Source organism: Triturus cristatus, chromosome 12, assembly GCF_964204655.1.
Source record: "Triturus cristatus chromosome 12, aTriCri1.1, whole genome shotgun sequence".
NCBI lineage: Eukaryota > Metazoa > Chordata > Amphibia > Caudata > Salamandridae > Triturus > Triturus cristatus.
Genome location: NC_140595.1, coordinates 589274277 through 589289576, shown reverse-complemented (window position 1 = coordinate 589289576; position 15300 = coordinate 589274277). Strand labels below are relative to the sequence as shown.

Sequence of the window (15300 nt, the reverse complement as noted above, 5' to 3'; positions counted from 1 at the left end):
AGAGTTTAAACCTTGCAGGGACTGTCGCAAACAAATGTCTGTGCCGGATCCCCACGATCCAAGATTGTGAAGCCAAGCTATATGTAGCAAAGCACTAAAGAAAGTTGCATAAAGGCTGTTCTCACTCAAAGTCGTGGGCCTGTTCCCGTTCTCGTGGCCGGATCTCCAAAAAGTTTTCAAGAAGGTTCAAGTTTTTGGGTAAGTCAAAATCGATGAAACAACACAAGAACTCCAAGCGAGTCTAGCCACTTCTCAGTATGAGAAGTCTTGAGGACGTGAAGGTGCGCCCGATCCCTGATCGAGCATCAAATTCCACAGTTGACCCTGATGCACTCTGCATTTCCAGCTCAGTTGGTTATGCCAAGTTGAGGCATTTAAGGAGGACATGCTTCGCATCTCCGACACTGTACTGGCGCTCTCTGGCATACCTTCGGACCCCATAGATCAGGGTTACTCATAGTACGGCCCGCGGGCCGCTGGCGGTCCGCCCGGCCTTCATTGGCGGCCCGCGGACCTTGATCGATTACAATACACTTCCTTGGAGTAAGCAGGAAAGATGGCCGCAGGAGCAAACGTTGTGAATACGCTTTAATACGTATTCACACCGTTTACTCCTGCGGCCATCGTCTCTGCCTACTGCTTGCCTCTGATTGGCCTGCCTGCCTCTGACGTCACACGAAGCTCAGGCTCTTTAAAAGTCAGCTGTAACTAGCGCTAGTTACAGCTGACTCTTAAAGGACCTTTTGGTGAGCTTCCTGTGTTGACGACGTCCTTCCAGCCCGCAGCCCCGGAGAACCTTCACAGCAGCGCCTGCACAGGTATGTTTTCTTTATTCTTTTGTGAAACGTTCACACTAATTTTAGTTTCCCATCGCGCGAGACCTGGGATACGAACTTTAAATGAACTTGCTTTTTAATATAGCGAAGCATGGCTCGTAAGCACAGCTATGTACATTTAGTCCATATGGCTCCTGCGCGCAGCCTCCCCAAGTCCCTATAAATTAAACTGTGAGCGCATGCCCCGGTGACGGCCTCTAAGCCTCCGAGTCTCCCCTCTCTCCTCAGTTAGTGAAAACCGAGACTTCAAGAAACGGGTATTACCCACTCTTTCCTCCTTTCCTTTATTTGCTCCCCTGTGAAATGGATCCAAAAAACATTTTTGCTGGAAACGTCTTTTTCTGACACCAGTGCAGCCTCGGGGTGGAGAGGAATAAAACATTCCAAATGTAAAAAATAAATAACTAATTAAAGCAAGACAGAGTGGTTGCAAGGTGCCCAGATTGATTTATTTACACCTAAACACATTAGCGCCACTTTACAGTGTTTGCCAGTGAAGCGCTACTTTTGTTTTCTTGTCTCTCTTTCAACAACATTGTTTTCCCTGTGTGGGAAAGTGCACCATGCCTGGAGGTACTGAAATACCTGCTTGATGGGTGAATTGGAAAACAAGATGTGAACAGCGGCTGTGTGTACACGAATGTGGTCTTTTAAAACCAGACTGCCTGTGTTTTGAAAGAATATAAGCAATGGGCACCGAAACGGGTCCCTTCCGGGCCCTGTAGTCATGGCCTTACCTTTTCATGCAAAAGCACTCACTGCTTACATTTCACATGCTTTACTTAATCTTGCATTCCCTATGAGTGTTTTCTTTTTCTAGGATGTTAATTTTTTTTACGCAGCATATTGCTCTTGTCTAGGGCGTAATTAGAATTGACTCACATCCAGGTGTTTATAGCGGGCCAGTGCAGTGCAAGTTTCTCTCAATGGGGCAGTATGGTGTTTAGTGGGGGAGAGGATGGGGCGCTATGGTCAGAGCTGCTGAAGTGGAACTGGTGAACCAGGTTCAGCCTTCCTGACCAGGCTCCCAGACCACTCTCCTGAGGGAGCACATTCCCGTGCTAGACCTAAGAAGGCGCCGCAAAATCTTAAAAGCCCTGGTGTCTTAGCACCAGCAGGTGGACCCTAGCGGTGGCAAGTGTGGATTAACCTTGAAGGCCTGGCCACCACTATCCATGAAGTTCACCTCCAGTCTTGGGGACAGACCTATGAAGCAGCACACCATAGAGTGGCAGTGACTCTGTCACTGAGGTCACAGGACCCTTGAGCAGGGTGGCTCCAGGGCAGTGCGACCGCACCGGGCGCTAACTTCAGGTGGGGGCGTCGTGTTTGTAAGTATAATATGGTTTTAAAACCACTTGCTGCCTCCTTCCTGGCCTCCAACATTTTTGGGCAACGATAAAAATGTCTTGCTAATTCCAGTGATTAATATTCTTAGTAGAGAGAGATGGTGTTTTGTCTAGTGCAGGGTTACTCATAGTACTTGCAAACTAGGATATTATCAAAATGTGCTCTTTGTAGTTGCATCTGATTGTGAAATACAGCATTGTCTAATGTTTTGAAAGTTTTTTTTTTACTCTAGCTCCGCCCCCACTGATCCCACCCCCACTGACTCCACCCCTACCAGTGCGGCCCTTGGCCACTAACCACACTGTAATTTTGGCCCCACAGAAAGTTTGTGAGTACCCCTGCCATAGATCCATGGAGGCCTCAAGTTAGATTACTGCCAGCGTGTCCACCTTCTGTGCCTCTCGAACACGCCACAGGTTCCGCTCCAAATCTGGAGCCAACTCCATGTTCTTCCTCACTGAGACCTGGTTTAATGACTCCTCTCATACTTTTTTGATCTTCTGGTACCCACTGACTACTCTATCCTCAGAAATGACAGATCAGACAAAATTGGGGGCGGTGTCGCCATCATCTTCAGGAATTCTCTTTAAATAAAAGCCTTCCCTACCACCCTTTTCCGTACATTCAAATGCCTATCCCTAGAACTTCAAATACATCATGGCTCACCTTTTAGATTCCATGCCATCTACCACCCACAGGTAACTGCTCTTCCTTTGTGGAGGAACTCACTGACTTCATCAGTGACCAATTTTCTCAAAGTGACAGACAGATCTTCCTGGGTGACTTTAATCTCCATTGGGGCTCTTTGGAAGACTTGGCTGCCAACAAGCTTGCCACCTTTCTCTCAGCCAACGATCTCTTCCAACATTGCTCTGAAACCACTCATTCCAAGGGCTCAATTCTGGATCTTGTTATATCCAAAGCAGACCTGCTGACTACTGCTCCCCCCATCCATGTAGACTGGTCTGACCACTTCCTCGTTCCCTTCCATTTTCATCTTTCGCATGTTATAACTCTCTGCCAACCTAAAAGAGCTACTACCTGGTTCCGCAACACTAAAAACATTGATTTTGACACTTTTTGTGACTCTGCTATGCGGTCACTTCCTAGACTTGACCCTAACGTGTATGTTAGCGCTCTCACCACTCAGTGCCTCTCAGTCCTAGCAGTTGAAATCGACAATGTCGCTCCACTCCAAAGCAAAAGGAAAAGACACACCCCCTCAGCACCTTGGTTCAATAAAGCTCTCTACAATGAAAGGAAAAACCTTAAAATCCCGGAGAAACATTGGAGAAAATCTCCTCTACCTTCAATCTCTCTCTGCTACGTTCAGAAAGATCCAAATACCACAACCACATCTTCCATGAAAAAGCATGCCATTTCAGATCCCTCCCACCGTCTCCTGGCATCCTTATCTTACCGTTTGGGCGGTTTTACCTGTTGTGCATTCTGGCACTGCCTCCCACATGCCACAGGTCTTGCCCTGCTTGCGCCTGGTGTGTGCGTCTCATACTCCTCTTCTAGGGTTTTTTTCCTTGTAACTAACTCTTTTCAGTGGGTTTCAACGCGCTTGTTTCGAGGCTGCCACCCTGCTACCGGTGCATTAGGCGGATTCCTGCTATAGCGCTCGCAGCTGCGTTGGTCTCGTGGCTCGTCTTTTCTATATATATCAGCATGTTACTGACCACTGGGTACCCTTTTTATACGCCTCCGCATATCTGGCGAGGTCTGGTCCTATATCTCCGTTTTTCGGGGAGCAGTTGGGTGCCTTGTATTCAGGTTTGCTGTCGTTCTGCATGGCGGGTGCCTTGTACTCAGGTTTGCAGTCGTTCCGCACGGCGGCGTTTTCCTTTGCAAGTTTTATAGTACACTTTGGTGCCTTTTCATGCTGCTTCGGCAACAACGGTTCCCATGGTTCCGCTCCATGGGGTTCGCCTCCTCTTCTGGATGCTCTTCTTCTAGGGGGTCTTGTCTGTCCTGTTAATGTACTAAACAGTCCCTCTATTCTGTGGGGGTGCATTTCTCCTCCCGGTCGGAGGTGGTGGTTCCGGGGATCTGATGTTGTTCTCCACAGCTCTGCGTGCTCTTATTCACAGTTCCTATAGGCACCTTCGGTGCCTCCGATGACACACCCTTCAGATTTGTCTTTTTTGGTTCGGGTGTCACCCTTATCTGTGTCTGGTGTGCCTGCGGGACAGTTCCTCTTCTGAGGGTCGTCCCGGGTGCTGCGCCCTGCATCTCTGTTTCCCTTTGGGTACGTTCTTCCCCTTGGCCTTCCAGTTGCCTTGTTGGGCAGTCCCGTACTCGTCTTAACTACATTTTCTTGTGACTGATTTTTGCACTTGGCGTGTCTTATGTTTCACGCCTGTGCTTCTGGGACATTGCTCAGTTCCTGCCTCTTGCCCTTCGCCTCCTGGCTGCTGCCTGTCCGTCCTCACTTGCATAGGCCCTCCGGGTAGGGTCTGATTATGTCACTCTATATTGTCCTTTAGATTTTGGTTGGTGCCAACTTAGTGCACAATTGGGCTCTGGGAGTAGTTCTTCTTCCTTCCTTCATTATAAACTCTCTCTTCCATTCTGGGATATGACCTAGTGCCATTATTCCATCCCGTATTCACACGGGTGTGGTCTCGCGCCCTTCGGGTCGTCTTGTGGTGCCTTAGGCTCCCATTGTCTTTTGCTCTTCCGAGCTGCTTGGTCTGCTTCTTGGCTGCTCCGCCACAGCTTTCCTTATAGTCCATCACCCTGTTGCCGGCTCAGTGCTCTCGGGCACTTTTTGTTGTTCTGCCGCAGATCCACCTCCCCCCTCGGGGTATGGCTGTGGTATCTATCCTAACTTAAGGAATCTGCGGCTAGATGTCTCTATCAGATGTACGAGTTACTTACCTTTGGTAACGATGTATCTGGTAGAGACGTTGTCTAGCCGCAGATTCCTTAACGCCCACCCATCCTCCCCGTTCTGCGAGGACCTTTCCAGGTGGGTTTCTCCACCTTGCCTCCTTTCAGTTAGCGCTGGTCTCCATCCAGGGAGCTCAAGTTGGTGCAAGCCTCTCAGACTTTGCCTTCTGCAGCCGCCTCCCTCTGGGTGGCTTCACTTCCGGTGGAGCGGTGCTTTTCGCTTCGCCTTCACAGGGGATTTATTTGTCCCTTTCTCTGTATTCCTCCACTCTGGTCCTTCCAGTGTGGGGTCTTCTCTCATTCTTTCCCTCCCTCCCACCTCCTTCTTCGGTTTAGGGTTCTTGTCTCCTCTGCAGTCGCCTTCCTTGGGATCTGTTGGGCTGTGCCCTTCGATCTCTACAGGGGAAAGAGCCATTCCTTGTAATGTCATCTCGCAGTCGATTGTTGTTCTTCCTGTGCTCCACCCTTGTTGGCTGGCACAGTTCTGCGTTGTAATGGCAGTCTTCCTGTTGTCTGTGGGGATATTCTTCCCCGGTTACTTAGCCTCTGGGGAGGGTCTCCGCTTTGCTTTGCGGTGTTGTTTCTCAGAGCGATGCTCTGCCTTTACTTCTTGGTCTATTGGTATACAGTGTCTGACACTGTCCTTTATGATGATGTTATGCATCATTTGATCTCTTTTTTTTTTTTTTACGGATTTTTCCTTCTTCGCACACTGTTCCCGTACTTTCACAGTTTTTTTGGTGGCTCCGCGTTGTGCCGCGGAAAAGTTTCCGCTGGGAGGGACTTGCATGACCACGCTGACGTCACGTCCGTGGACGACGTCAGGGCGGGGTCATGTGGCGCCGTCCCCCGGCGCGCAGAGGTGCTGCTGCTGCTGCAAAAAAAAAATTCCGGATCCAGTCTGACGCCTGGGGATAATTCTAAGTTAAGGAATCTGCGGCTAGACAACGTCTCTACCAAATACATCGTTACCGAAGGTAAGTAACTCGTACGTCACTTTGGGGGGGGTGCGGGTGGGGGACGGGGTAGAGGGACCAGAATCAATGTAGAGATACGCAGCACCACCCACTGGCATGTAGGGACTATGCTGAAAAATCAGCCGGATCCAGACTGGCTCCTGGTGATATTTTTCATGGCATGAAATGTATAGTTAAATTGAGTATACACCAGAAAGAGCATTTTTTAAGGTAATTTTTTCATCACGCACCTTCAGCGCCTGAATTTTGTTTAAAACCACTACAGTTTTCGCTTAGGTGTACATGCTCATCTAGGGTGTTCATCAGATATTACCAGCTTTTTCCATAGGATTGATCAGGTCGGCACCCAAATAGCTGCTTGCAAAAATATCCCATACCCCTTAATTTTAGATAACGTTTGAATGTGTATTTCCTTTTCTTTGCTTTTGTCTTGGTGTAAAACGGATACCTAAAACATTTTGTCTTTTCTGGTAATCAAAACAGTTTGCTAGAAATTAATACTTTGATAATTCCGTGGATGCACAAACTAGAAAATATGAGTAAAAATTGTGAGAACGATGATGAAAATGATGGGAAGGAATGGAGATGGTTGGTAAAAAAAAAGGGCAAAATCCACGCATTAATAGCTTTTAGTGGATTTCATCTAGCGAAAGATCATGAAACAGACACGCTGGATGAAAGAGTAAAGCAATCAAAGCAGTCGTTGAGCACTAGAGAATGGAAGAATGGTAATTACAGATTGTAAAAATGAGCAAGCAAAGATAGATAAACACATTATATAAAGTGATGGTATAATAAGACATATTCTTGCAACTTCCCAGGTCAAGAGGAGAGAGGATGCTGTTGCTCTCCACCAGCAAGATGTGGCATTACTACAGGAACAGCAGTCGATCTGCCGAACACAGGTGAGTATAGGGAATTGAAACATTCATTAGTGTCATCCTACCAGCAGCATGGGTTAGCAGACATTAGGACATAGCTCTCTGGGCTCAAAAACAATCCTCATGTTATCCCTGAAGCACTTCACCTTCCCTGACAGACTAGAATCATAAAATAATGGATAAAAAGGCTACTCCTGTTCTTTGGAGCTCGGTCTCTTTAGACTCAAGCATGTCGTCTACTGATTCTTCTTCCTCTTAAGTAGGAACCATGCCACATTTCTGCAACCATTCGGGTCCATGGAGAGAGGAATCTGCAAGAGTACCAACATACAGGGAACTGTGAAGTGATGAAGCTTTTTTTTTTTTGATAAAGTATAGTCTGCTCACTTACTATGGATTTTATCTTGAGACAAAGCAATTTTTTGGTGTCTGCAAAGAAAAATAAAACTGCTGTAGGTTTTCTCCGCATGTTTAACTTTTATTGATGTTATCTTGCAAGTATAGTGGAGATAAGTGAACGTTGATGTTCTAAAGAACCTGGATCAAAACTTTCTCTTTTGCACTGTGGCCAGGCCCACACCAACATAGCATATTTAGGTCCTTGTGCTTGCCTCATCTACCTTGAAGGCCGCACCTGACAGCAAGAAAACCTTCTGGTGCAGTGGTTTCCTGCCTGCCATATTACAATGTTTTTTCCTTCGATGTCTGGTTCCCCTAATTCTGTTCGCTTTCCCTTACAGCCAGTTACTGTTCTGCGTTTGCTATTTCTCCCTATGGTTAAAGTAACACATCCTGAAGGGCTGGAGAGTATCCGCATGAGTCGAGTAGGATGATGAGTTGTCACAATCTTTACTACTGTGATTGCAGGAAGAAGACTAGGGACACATATGAGTTTTACATAACCTATTGAAATGCATTCATCTAGATAGATATCATCATATGCCTCTTTTATTATAATGAATATATATGTCGTTTTTTACTTACATCAAGGAGGTTTAAATACCGGAGCTTCTGCCAAAAGGCAGTCTTGCCAGAACACACATTATAATGTATTATTGTGTTAGGTGCAAAATGATATACAAAGCATCGTCAGTTTAATGGGTAGGACAGAAAAGACAATGTGCATGTACTGTGATTGGGAGGACAAATAAGGTATAGAACAGAAGTTCTTACTAGTAGGATGTAGCAAAGATTCTTACATGTAGGAGGAGTGTGGCTCAATGGTTAGAGCGGCAGACCCTGAAGCAGAGTTCTGGCCAGGGACCAGGGTTCGATTCCTGCCTCGGCGCGGCTCGGGCTCAATTTCCTCGGACCTGTCTATTCTCGCCTCGGTGCCTATTCTAATCACGGGCCCCACGCTGCAACTCTGGGCAATAGCTTGCTTAGCCTCCACACCGGCCCCAACAGCGCTAAGGATGCCTGGCTTCACCCTGGGGGTGCCCAGGAGTGGACACTTCACAGGGAAAGCCAGGAGGGGTTCCACAGCGGTATGAGTATCAGCGCCAGGAAACCGCAAAGGTGACACTGCAAGGTGGCCGTCTGGTGACAGTGCGCTCTATAAGTACCTTGACATTTACATTTATTTACATTTATGTAGGGTGTGGCACAGAAACAAGCAATGTGTAACATAGAAGTTCTTCAAAGTAGGATGTAGCACAGTAAACCTTTCAGGTAGAGTTTAGCATAGATGCTATTACAAGTAGGGCACAGGCAGATGCTTTTATAGTTGCCCATATAAGGTATTAGGATGTAGCACTGAAGCTCTTGCAAGTAAGGAATAGCACAGAATCTCTCACTAAGTAAGGTTTAACATGGAAAGCTGTCACATGTAGAATGTAGCACATAAGTAGTCACAAAGGTATTGTAATACAGGAGCTCTTCTAAGCATAGGCTGGCATAGAAAGCCCTAGCAATATTGTCTAGCAAAATAGCTTTTTTGAGCAGAGTTTAGCTCAGAATAACTTTGTATGATTAGTGCATAGCACAAAACGTTGTTAAAACACTTAAGTCACCTAAAATCATGTGTTTTTGGTCTATCCCAGAAAGCTCTCACAAACTTGGTCAGGTACAGAAAGCTTTTACAATTCAGGCCTACCCCTGAAACCCATCACTAATTTGGCAAAGCAGTGCTGATAAAAGTAGGGTTTTGGACAGAAAACTCTTATGAATGTGGAGTAACACTGAAAAAGTAAAGTGTAGTGTAGAAATGTCTCATGGTCAGGATGCAGCACGGAGATCTTATCCATTAGGTTAGATAAGAATGCTCTTATTTGTAGTTTGTAGCACAGAATATGCTTAAGAGAAGGTTTTAGGACAGAAGACGTATGCATTGGGCTCGTCAATTGATGCTCTCATGAGATGGTTTTAGCAAATAAAAAAGCTCTTGCAAGTGGCTTCTAGCACAGAAAAATCCTTAGTTTTCTTTGCTGAAAGCTTCCTTCTCTGTTTAGCTTAACCAGAGGGAGGAGCAGGTGGAAAAGCTGAAGATTGAACTTGAATGTGTCAAAGAGGAATTGTCCAGGTGCACAAGTAATTTTTCTGAAGCAAATTCCGACAAACAGCGGCTAGAGATGGAGCTGACTATCTTGAGGGAAAAGCACAAGACAGCTCAACAAGAGGTATGTTTGTGGTTTCAAAAAACCTTAACAGTTTGTAAAAAGTAATTTCAAGATGTCCCACCATTGAAAGGGCCCGAGAATAAAAACTTTACAGTAACTGACAAAGGGCCATCAAGCTAGAGCTGGCACTATAGAATGTATAAAGGTTTCCAGGGTTAGAACCTGCGACATCTCACCACGTGGTGATCCTTACTAATCTACATGAACAGCATAGTTTTTAGATGAGAATGATGAATGCACCACTCTAAAATGAAGTGAACGTTTTGCATGCTGCTCACTTGGGTACAACTGCTGCTTCAATTAGGCAAACAGGCCTGTGTGTCTCACCTGTCAACAACAACAAAAATATACAGTTTTGCCGACACATTATACAGCTCAATAATGACACCTCCAACATCAGATAAGAGTTTTTAGTAGTTTAAGGCCTTAAAATATTCTTGTTTAAGCGTATGATATCTGAACATGCATCCCCCTTGAAGTTTTGAACAAATGAATAGGAAATATTACCAGGAACTTCCTGATCAGTTTCTTCAATGTTAAAGTTGAGTCTTTCTTTGAAGAAAAATAAATGTTTATTGTTATAAGTTGATAGAAACCATCACAATAATGCCACATATATTAATATTATTAAAAAAACCATATAGAACTCAACTGATGAGACAGTTATTACTGATTAAAATGAGTTATAAGTTGCTAGATTTTTTAACATCAATCTTAATTAGAATGAATAAAATGCCATTATGCCTGCTTTTTATATAAAATGTATGCTTGGTTCTCATTTAAAGGATGCAAAGTACTGTGTCTGAATGTCAGTACAAAAATCTCTAAAGAGTATTTAAGTGACTCAATATCTAACGTTGTTTATGCCACTAAGACGTCCTGGGTGCCCCACTGTCGCTAGTAATATTCGCAGGGTATATATCATAGTGCTATCATACTTCCCGGGCTGTCTTAAGTATGGGATAAAAGCTTAACCTTCAGATATCGAAGTTATTTAAGTAAGTGAAGTGCCAATATGCATGCATAATTCTGAATAGACGCCTTATTCCCCAGTTGGTTGTCTAAAGCTGTTACTAAGGTATTAGCACTAATAGACTTACATTTTTGAAGATCATGTTACTACAGCTGAACAGCCTAGGCTTCCCACTGGCTGTATTATATTCAGGGAAATCAAGCGCAGTTAATTAGTTTCTCATACAATGTCAAGAATTTCAGCAATTTACAATTAATTTTGGCATCTGTGGGATCGAGGCTCTTAATTATTGCCATCCGTCATGCTCAAATCCCCGTTCATTAAATATAGATTTGAGTAGTAAAGTACAGGGTTGCTTTAAGGCCAGACATACACAGACGAGGTGGAATATGTCTTCCTTTAGGACACCACAAAGTCTACATGATTTTAGAACTCTGTATCTTCATGCAGGTTGGTCGGCCAAGGATGGCAAGACACCTAATCGAAGTGCCATCAGCTTTTTTTTTTTAGATATGTCGAGCTGAGATATTCTGCTGGTTTTACATTATTGTAGGATTGAGCTACCATCCAGGCATGTGACCACAAAGTAAGTTTGTACTTGTCTGCAATAAGGGACTGCCACTGAGCTACTTTATTGATGGTAGAATGTGTGGTGTGGTAAATTCAAGGCCCATAGATTAGTAGTATTTGTTTCTTTCAATGATGACCACAGGTATTTGCTATACATTGAAGGTGTACGTTGTGTACGGACTGCCATAACGCACTGATTAATGGGCTATTTTGATTAGTCCGTATTTTATGCCGTGTTTTGATGGTGCTATATCTTCTTGCTATGTTTTGTTTCATTAGACTGGACGGGGTGGTGCCAAGTGCCGATAAAGGGGCAGTCTGTGAATGGAGCACGTGTTGCGTTCCATCACAGATTCCCGCTGATCCAGCAGTAATTTCACAGTAATTTCTCAATGCAAAACCTCATTTACCTCTAATTTACCGCTGTAAAGGTACTGGACCCTTGCCACTGTATATTACCTTCTGGAGACTTTACAACAACATGAAAAATCAAAAATGCAATTAATATTTAAGCCAATAAAGAGAGTTGTGAGTATTTTTAAAGGGTTTTATTTTCTAGTTAAAAGTAAAAGTTCTCTGACCCTTTATTCATTAGTCAAATATCAATCAGGTACAGAATTAAAAATTGGAAAAATAGAATTAATACAAACATATAGGTTGCATACAGAAGGAAAAAAACCCTAGTTCTATGTTAGTCAGAACTCTTTAAAGAGTTTCAGGAAAAATATAATTCAAGAGTGAGTTTGCAAGGCTAATTAATAATTAATAATTGGCAAAAATCTCCCATAAAGAGAAATAAATCTTTTCAAAACTAGTTAATTAGTCAAAGCATAAACTTAGAGTTTTAGCATTTAAATCTAAATCTTTTCTATCAGCTGCACTCTCTGCCCTGGTCTGTTCATCTGCGTCTCTGTGCTTCACAGAGAGAGACAGCCCGCCCTTCACAAGACCACCGAGGAATGTGATCTGCCTTCCCAAAAATATGACGTGCAAGGACTCTCTAAAAAAAAATATGAGCAAAGGCCCCCACCTCCCTCTGTCTCTCCTCGGACGCAATCTCCTCCCAGGCTGCACCCTCGACGTTCACGTGCCTAACCCATATGATGTCTGGCCTCATCTGCTCCCTCTCCTCCTCTCTCTTCTAGTCCCAAAAAGCTCACACGCTCCCTAAAGTTTCTAAAGCTAACACGCCTCCATAGAGGTAATTATTTATACTCTAATTCTTGGCTGACTATACTAATAATGTTGCAGTTTCCTTAGAAACTCGCAGTGTGATTGGTTAGCATAGATGACATGAGGGTCTCACCATCCTGTTCTCATTGCAAAACTGGTTTTAACAAAGAAAGCGTTAATGCTTAATACAATCATATATTTCACCATCAATAATTATACAAATATGCACCATTAAGGCAGAAAAATGTATCAGTCCATTTCTTCCTTCCTTTCACATTCCACAACCACTGGTACATTGGCATGATAACAATAATTTACAGTTCACTGTGGCCTTGACCCATTGTGTCTTCACTTGAGGCACTTGGCAGTATGTAGCTGGTTCTGCACATGCGTTTCTCATTCAGCACAATTCTCAGCCATGCTGGATTCCCATGCAGCCATTTTATGGTAGGCCAAAAACAAAACAAATACAAAAAAAGTATTAATTTATGAAATAAAATTCATTATGTTTACCTTTCTCCATACTATTACCCTGTATTATTTATTACCTAGCAAAAGCTATTAATTAAAAGCAGCTTTTATATTATTTGTGCACAACATGCAAAAATGTGCAATGTACAACATAGCATAAAACATGCACAAGTGCAAATTTTCAAAGCGCAGACAGTTAATAATCAACATGCTCTAATGTTTTAGATAGCTTTTCATGCAAAATGCTTTTGCCCCACGTGTAGTTTTGGTGCATTAATTAATACACATTATAAAAAGATGTTTTATGAACTGAATATGCATTGTCTAAATAAGCAACAAAGCCAGAGTCTTTTGAGATGGGAACAGGGAGTGTAGATTATAAGGGAAAGGAGCTGGGAGGAGAGAACACATTCCATTTTATCTTCAAAGCTAAAAAGGAAAACTGCAATCACGAGTTTCTCTGCACTGCAAAAACACATGTTAATTCAGCAGAAGCATTTCAGACTGTAAACATTTTGACCAGGCCTAATTTTTTTTGTCTTTCACTTTGCAAACACCAAAAGTGCCCCTTTTAAAAAGCATTTGACTAGGCCTCATTTCATTTTTCATTGCAAAAGCTGAGCATATAACAATTTTACCTCTATTTCTAAGGCAAACACAAGTTTTTGTCTGTAATCAGATCATATATAGCCAAGCTCAAAGTTTAGTACAGAGTTCTGTAAGTAGCTTCTTGGAACTGTTAGTCTTCTCTAAAATAAGTAACTAAAATAATAAAAGGAAAATTCAACAGGACAGTTTCAGCATTTCTTTGATCTTTGTCATCAGCTTGCCATCAGTATGGCTCATACAGTGTAGCATTCTGTAACTTTTTCCATTCAAATTTGACCACTTAAGTGCTGAGAAACTCTGACAGACCACCATCAATTCTTTGCACTTTTTCAACCCAAGCCTTTCACTTTTATTTTCACTTTGATCAAATTCAGATGTTTCACCACAGCATCTCTCAGATCAAAGTTGTTTCACCATCCATTATGAAGATCTTGTGTAGCAGTTGCAATCTGGTGAGAAACGGCACGCTCTACATCAACCAGACCTACACAGCAATGGCTAGGTTTTCATCAGTGTTTTTCACAAGTGCATTTGCATGTAAATACTCAAGCCACTTCAGTGATGCTGAAACACAGTCTTTTGCAAAGTGTAACTCTGTGCTGCATTTGTCTTGCTTTATTATGCTTGCAACTTCAGGCAGATGGCTACAATCCAATCTTTGTCCAATCTGTGGTTCTACACACATCATCTTTGAGACCTCATTATGATCTGATTTCAGAGAAACTAGCAATCTATACCTGGGCCTCAGTTTTTGCAATAACATATTTACTACTATGCAGTTGACACTCTTCTCAAAAACAGTTCTGATACCCTGTTGTTCTGCTTCTGAAACAATTTCTTGAACCTCCATTATTTCATCTGTGAAGATTCCATTGAATGTATATGCTAACAGAACACAATTTTGTGCAACTGAATTAGCATTTCTCTCTCCCATGACAACAGTGACTCCCATTTGAGCAGCTATACTGTATGTCATGGTTAGGGCAATCAATTTCGAATTTTGGGCTGAGGTAACTACTGAAAGCCATGAAGCTTTGGCAACTTAATGTATAAGGAGCACAGCATGTGCTGCTCTTAATGTGTCATTATTACCTTTCAAACATGGGCCATCTACAGAATGGACATTGTTGGGCTGAATCAGACTTTCATCCTTAAAGTCTGATCTTGGCTTTATGCATGTTTTCATGACATCTAGACACTCATATTCAGTTTCATTGATGTTGGTGTCAAAGGTCATTGGGAAAAATATCACAGACCCTTGAACACATTCATGTTTTTGAACAGGCACTGAGAGAGCGCAGCCCTCCCTCTTACTGCAAATTGGTGTATTTTCTTTTAAATAAACTTTCATTCCTAGTGCTGGGGTGCAACACTTTTTCTCTTTCAACTCTAGGAATGCTTTTGTGCAATTGTTGTCCAATGGAAGCGGATCAGACACATCCTTGTGTGTCAGCCTCAGTAAAGGCTTAGCCACTAGGGAAAGGTTTAGTAACCACTCTCTTCAGCAGCTAACCATTCACAAAAACGTCCGAACTTTTTTCTGAATTTGTGGTGGATTCATCTGGGGAATTATTTCCACTCTCTCTGGTGACACCTTTCTACCTCCCTTTCCAATTATGTGTCCCAGACATTCATTTTTCTTTTGACAGTACTCCTGACTATCTTCATGCAATGGCACTGTGACATGAACTTGACAAAAATCAATAACAGTAAGCCCTTCTTCAGCACTTGGAATGTGAAAAAATATATTGGCTGGATTTGGTACCACAGGACAACATGGAAAAGTTATGCTATTAATCTCCTGCACTAATCTGTTTTTTCTTTTAGTTTCTGCGAACCTGTGATCAGACAGTTACATAAACGTCCAATCAATTCCATTAAAAATCTTTTACTCAGTTTATCTCCAATTATGAGTAACATTTCTGCAACTGATGGTGTTCTTGA

The 15300-nt window shown here is 43.1% G+C and overlaps 1 protein-coding gene across 1 annotated transcript in view; it reads left to right on the top strand.

The window, feature by feature from the left end:
• Positions 1 to 15300, top strand: part of PMFBP1 (polyamine modulated factor 1 binding protein 1) — a 2019859-nt gene that overhangs the window by 775117 nt on the left and 1229442 nt on the right. Inside the window, exons 22-23 of the mRNA XM_085636957.1 lie at positions 6883 to 6966; positions 9393 to 9560. Coding sequence (XP_085493083.1) covers positions 6883 to 6966; positions 9393 to 9560 — 252 coding nt within the window. The remainder of the gene's footprint in view (positions 1 to 6882; positions 6967 to 9392; positions 9561 to 15300) is intronic.